Source organism: Gadus macrocephalus, chromosome 18 (assembly GCF_031168955.1).
Source record: "Gadus macrocephalus chromosome 18, ASM3116895v1".
Lineage (NCBI taxonomy): Eukaryota > Metazoa > Chordata > Actinopteri > Gadiformes > Gadidae > Gadus > Gadus macrocephalus.
In genome coordinates, this window is record NC_082399.1 from 6855124 (window position 1) to 6860123 (window position 5000).

Sequence of the window (5000 nt, forward strand, 5' to 3'; positions counted from 1 at the left end):
AGCGAGCGAGCGAGAGAGAGAGCGGGAGAGAGAGAGAGCGGGAGAGCGAGCGAGAGAGAGAGAGAGAGAGAGAGAGAGAGAGAGAGAGAGAGAGAGAGAGAGAGAGAGCCAGACATCAGACGGCGGCGCTGGCTTCAAGTTGGGGTAGATTGGGTAGCTTTTGGCTCCCCGTCAACAACCACCTTGCACGCACATCAATAAAGTGTTCCATCTAATCTGCCGGGCAGAGAGTGTGGCGCTGAGCTGATCAAAGCTATTGATCAATGCCACTGATTAATCACTTCATTTTTCCCACCGTGTGGAAAATCACCACCAGCCAATACAAATGGTCACGCGCTGTCCCTCTGAACTGGCTGCCCCGGTAGTTTTCATAAGAGAATCGGAGACCCACATACGTTTCATCCATTTGCTGCAAAGTTACGTTTGAGTCAGCTTCACAGAGACAGTTATCTGTGCACGTCAAAACAATTGTGTAAGTGGCATTTAGAGCGAATTCCCCCCAGCGTTATAGCGCATAGCCTGATTGTACGTGGTATCCTCCTAACTTTTTTTAATTGAGCACACTAGGGAGAACCCTAGGGGTGACATTGGATTTGTCGTTGTTAAAAGCTTGTTAACAAAATGATACCATTTTGAAATGAGTGCAAAACATGGGCTTTGGAAAATAAATAATGAATAGTAAAGAGATCCCATCATCTGGGTGAGTGGAAAGGGTGACAAGGAAGAATAATGCGGATGAATGGAGATGGTGACATTTGGAGAGCTGAATGTCTGGATGTGTAGGTCAGATAGATAGATAGATAAATAGATATAATTTGAATTTGAATTTGAATTTGAATTTGAATTTAGATAGATAGATGTAAACATGCAAACTTTATGCACCCCGGAGGATATTCAACTTTTCTCTTTGCTGGGTCAGTGGTCTTTGACCAAGCTGGATTATCCCTGCTTCAGCTTTTTCTTACACTGACGACCAAACTTGCTAGCAATCATTTGAAAGCAAAAACAAAAAATCATTCATAAATTATAAATAAGAACGGTAGAAGGATTTGAACATGCCGCATGTTTATTTAAATTTAAATAATTGCAAATGGAAAAATGGCAGATGATGGAATGAAAGAAAAGGGGGAATATATCCGTAAACGTGGCCACTGGCGAAGCAGTCTTTTTTTGGGTCCTTTTGAACGAGGGCTCTTTGATAAAGTCTTCTGAATCTGAATCTGAATCTGAATCTGGTAATTCTTTTAAATACTTTACTGCATAAATTGGTCTTGCTTGCCGCGTCGGATCCCAATAAAGTGAATCCAAATGGATCCCGACAACCGCCAGAGGTTGCCCCCCCATCACCACTGTCCTTCTGCTATTGTCGTCGCGACAATTGGTCATGGTGACAATGGTGGCGATTCAACCTCAACTTGAGGTTGAATCGTCAGAGTGGCGGCGGGAAGAGGATTTAGAAAGACACAGAACTGGGCTTACATTTGCTGGTAGCGTGACGGACTTGACACTGAAGTCAGACATGGAGATGTCCTCCAAATCTGTCTGGGTCTGGAAAGAACACACACACACACACAAACACACACCCTTGATTATCTTTATGGATTTTAAACCAAAGCGTTGATTCCAGCGCTTGTCGGTCTGGAGGCTGCCATAGTAATTAATGGAATGTACTCCACAGCCAACAGCGTGGGCGATTGCAATGGCTGAGTCGGAACAAAAGATAATTGGCTTTGCTTCAAATCTCAGTGGCGCAACCCTGGTGTCACCTCACCACTTTCACTCATAAATGATGATGTCGTTCTTTGTGCTCCGGTTTGTATTCCCTGTAAATAAGTAACTTTCGTGACCCTCCCTGTGGAATTAGTCAGTTGTCAGTATAGCCAGAGTCGGTTGAGGAGTTGTTGGTGATGGTGAGGTCAGGCAGTGTCTTCCCTTTACAATGTATCCTACAGTGTTACAGTGGACGTCACCATCATGTTCTGGTGATCACAGCATTCCCTGCAGTCTAGTAAGACAGCGTTTTGTACAGCTTTTTAACGTGCTATTTAACACGTACATATAGCGTGTTCAATACCGCCTTTTGATAACAGCCACATGATGTCGTCCTCTTGATTCCAGCAGCCTGTGAGTGTGAACCTTCTTCACCCAGTCAACAAAACACAAAGTCAGACCAAATCAGTCAATTAATGATCTTTCCATCTCTCGCGCTGTGCATTCACTTCACTACACAATGTGGAGGCTATATCGGGTGTTGGATCCATGTTCAATCAGGCTGTAGGCTTAACATGATTTTCACTCAAATGACCACATTCGGTCTCTGTTCAGTTCTCAGAAAGACGGGCATGGATCCATGTTTCCACATTTACGAATGTGTTCGATGTGAATTGAAAGTGTGCCATCCCAGGCCTACGTCTATTCTTCTTGATGTTCAATTAGGCTGTTTTACCTATAGGTAAGTCATTTACCTCACAAAATGAATACAGACGATTGCTAAAGAAAGTATTGTTCGCTTGAATGCGGCCTCATTCGGCTTCATTGCTCATGAACGCCCTCATTATATATATACATACATATATATATATACATTATATCCCCAAAGGGATGAGGGCGGAGGAGTGTCCCGCCTGAACGTCATTTGTCTCTGACGTTCACGCTTTACACCCTTTATTCACACTATTCATTCATGATTCCTCTGCCCTTTCTCCCTGCTTCAATTACCAAACAGATGATGTCCAAATGTGTCTAAATGTCAGTTGGTCTGCCTGACTGTTTGTGTCTGCCCGCCTGTCTATCTGTCTGTGTCTGCCCATCTGTCTTTCTGTCTGCCCGTCTGTCTGTCTGCCCGTCTGTCTGCCCGTCTGTCTGTCTGTCTGTCTGTCTGTCTGTCTGCCCGTCTGTCTGGCCGTCTGTCTGTCTGCCCGTCTGTCTGCCCGTCTGTCTGTCTGTCTGTCTGTCTGTCTGTCTGTCTGTCTGTCTGTCTGTCTGTCTGTCTGTCTGTCTGCCCGTCTGTCTGCCCGTCTGTCTGTCCGTCCGTCTGTCCGTCCGTCCGTCCGTCTGTCTGTCTGTCTGTCTTCCATTAGTCCATAGCAGTACTCACACTGATCAGAGAGAGGTGGCATATCGAGGGATCGGTCGGGCTGTGGACGGCTGCTCTCTCGAAGACCCCTGAGTCTCGAATCCTGACCTTTGAGCTCTGGCTGCTGTGTCGCACTTGTTTGCTGTCGCTGGAGTACTGATGGCTCACGGGCAGCCGCATCGAGGGGTCCGCCTCCGTGTCCGAGAAGCCACCCTGTGACATGCACACACACACACACACACACACACACACACACACACACACACACACACACACACACACACACACACACACACACACACACACACACACACACACACACACACACACACACACACACATACACACACACACACACACACACACACACACACACACACACACACACACACACACACACACACACACACACACACACACACACACACACACATTTGCAAACATGCACACACACAGACACACACACACACACAAACACACATTTGCAAACATGCACACACACAGACATCCACAAGCACGCAAGTGCACACATCACACACACACACACACACACACAGATAACATACACATATGCACATGCACACCCATAGGCGCGCACATACATACAGATGCACATACACACATAACAATGAACACGTCAGAATTCCAAATCATATGTTTCCGTGCCTCTTCTGTAACCTCCGTAAGCGATAATTTCCGATTGGACGAAAGGCCGAGCTCACCGATTCGCTGTCGGACTGCGAGGAGAGGCGGGCCTTGTTGGGGCGGTCAGAGGATTGGCTGGTGACTGTGGATCGGCGGGTGGATTGGAAGCTGCTGCTGGTGAAGCGGTCCCTGGGCGGCACACACAGCAGGAAGGCCAGGTAGGGAACATACCTACCGATGGCTGCCCTGGGGGGGACGGGGAGAGAGAGACAGCGTAGGACACAGTGTTTGTGTGTGAGGATGTGTGTGTATATGTGTGTGAGACAGAGAGAGATAGAGAGAGAGAGAGAGAGAGAGAGAGAGAGAGAGAGAGAGAGAGAGAGAGAGTGTGTTTGTGTGTGCGTATGTGTGTGCAAGTGTTTGTGTGAGTGAGTGAGAGGTTGTGAGAGAAAGAGTGTGTTTGATTGAGAAAGATGATGTGTGTGTGTGTGTGTGTGTGTGTCGTCTGTAAATTGTAAACACATGTCATGTGTATCTCCATGCATATGCTCGTGTGTGTGGGCCTGTATGTGTGTCTCTCTGTGTGTGGTGTTCAACCTGTATTTTGGGTGTGTGATGGCGTAGATGATTGGGTTGTGGATGGCGGAGGCCTTAGCGATGACCGCCGGGACGGAGTTCATGTAGGGAGTCAGCATATCAGCGTACCTGACACAGAGAAGAAGAAGAAGAGTGTGGTGTCAGAAACACACAATTACAATTGGGACATTTAGCAGACACTTTTACCAAAAGCATCTTACATTAGTTTATACACACATTGACAGCAGAGTCAACCATGCAAGATAACTGGACCTATTAGAGTAGTTAGGATTAAGTGTATTGCTCAAGGACGCATCAACACTCTAGGAGGAGATGGGGATCGAACTAGGAACCTATCGGTTACAAGACAACTGCTCTACCTCCTGAGCTAAGCCGACCCATCACGGAGACACTGTGTCGCCTCTCAGGTACCGCACAATGTGAGAGAAACTCGAAGCAGGCAGGAGGACATGCTTTGGAAGGAGGAAAATATTGTGAGCGATTGTATTCATGCAAAGTGTCCTTAGCCCAATAACTAAATCCTGGTCGTTGGTTTAAATTCCTCTCCTGAGCCCAGGAGATTTAACCTCACTGTGGCGTTAATGGGATATTATCTAGCCTACAGTAAAGTGGTTCTCAATTTGAACCAACCAAGCCAAGAACCAGCCAAGAAGAACGAAACCTTTCTAATAAGTAAAAGTGA

At 46.7% G+C, this 5000-nt stretch overlaps 1 protein-coding gene across 1 annotated transcript in view; it reads right to left on the bottom strand.

Moving 5' to 3' along the window:
• Nucleotides 1–1239: 1239 nt before the first annotated feature.
• The window catches only part of LOC132446384 (melanopsin-A-like), a 19826-nt gene continuing 16065 nt past the window's right edge, over nucleotides 1240–5000 (bottom strand). The window contains exons 7-10 of the mRNA XM_060036645.1: nucleotides 4319–4426; nucleotides 3799–3967; nucleotides 3098–3289; nucleotides 1240–1548 (exon numbers count right to left, since the gene is read on the bottom strand). Of these exons, the coding sequence (XP_059892628.1) occupies nucleotides 1411–1548; nucleotides 3098–3289; nucleotides 3799–3967; nucleotides 4319–4426 (607 nt within the window). The 3' untranslated portion in view covers nucleotides 1240–1410. The remainder of the gene's footprint in view (nucleotides 1549–3097; nucleotides 3290–3798; nucleotides 3968–4318; nucleotides 4427–5000) is intronic.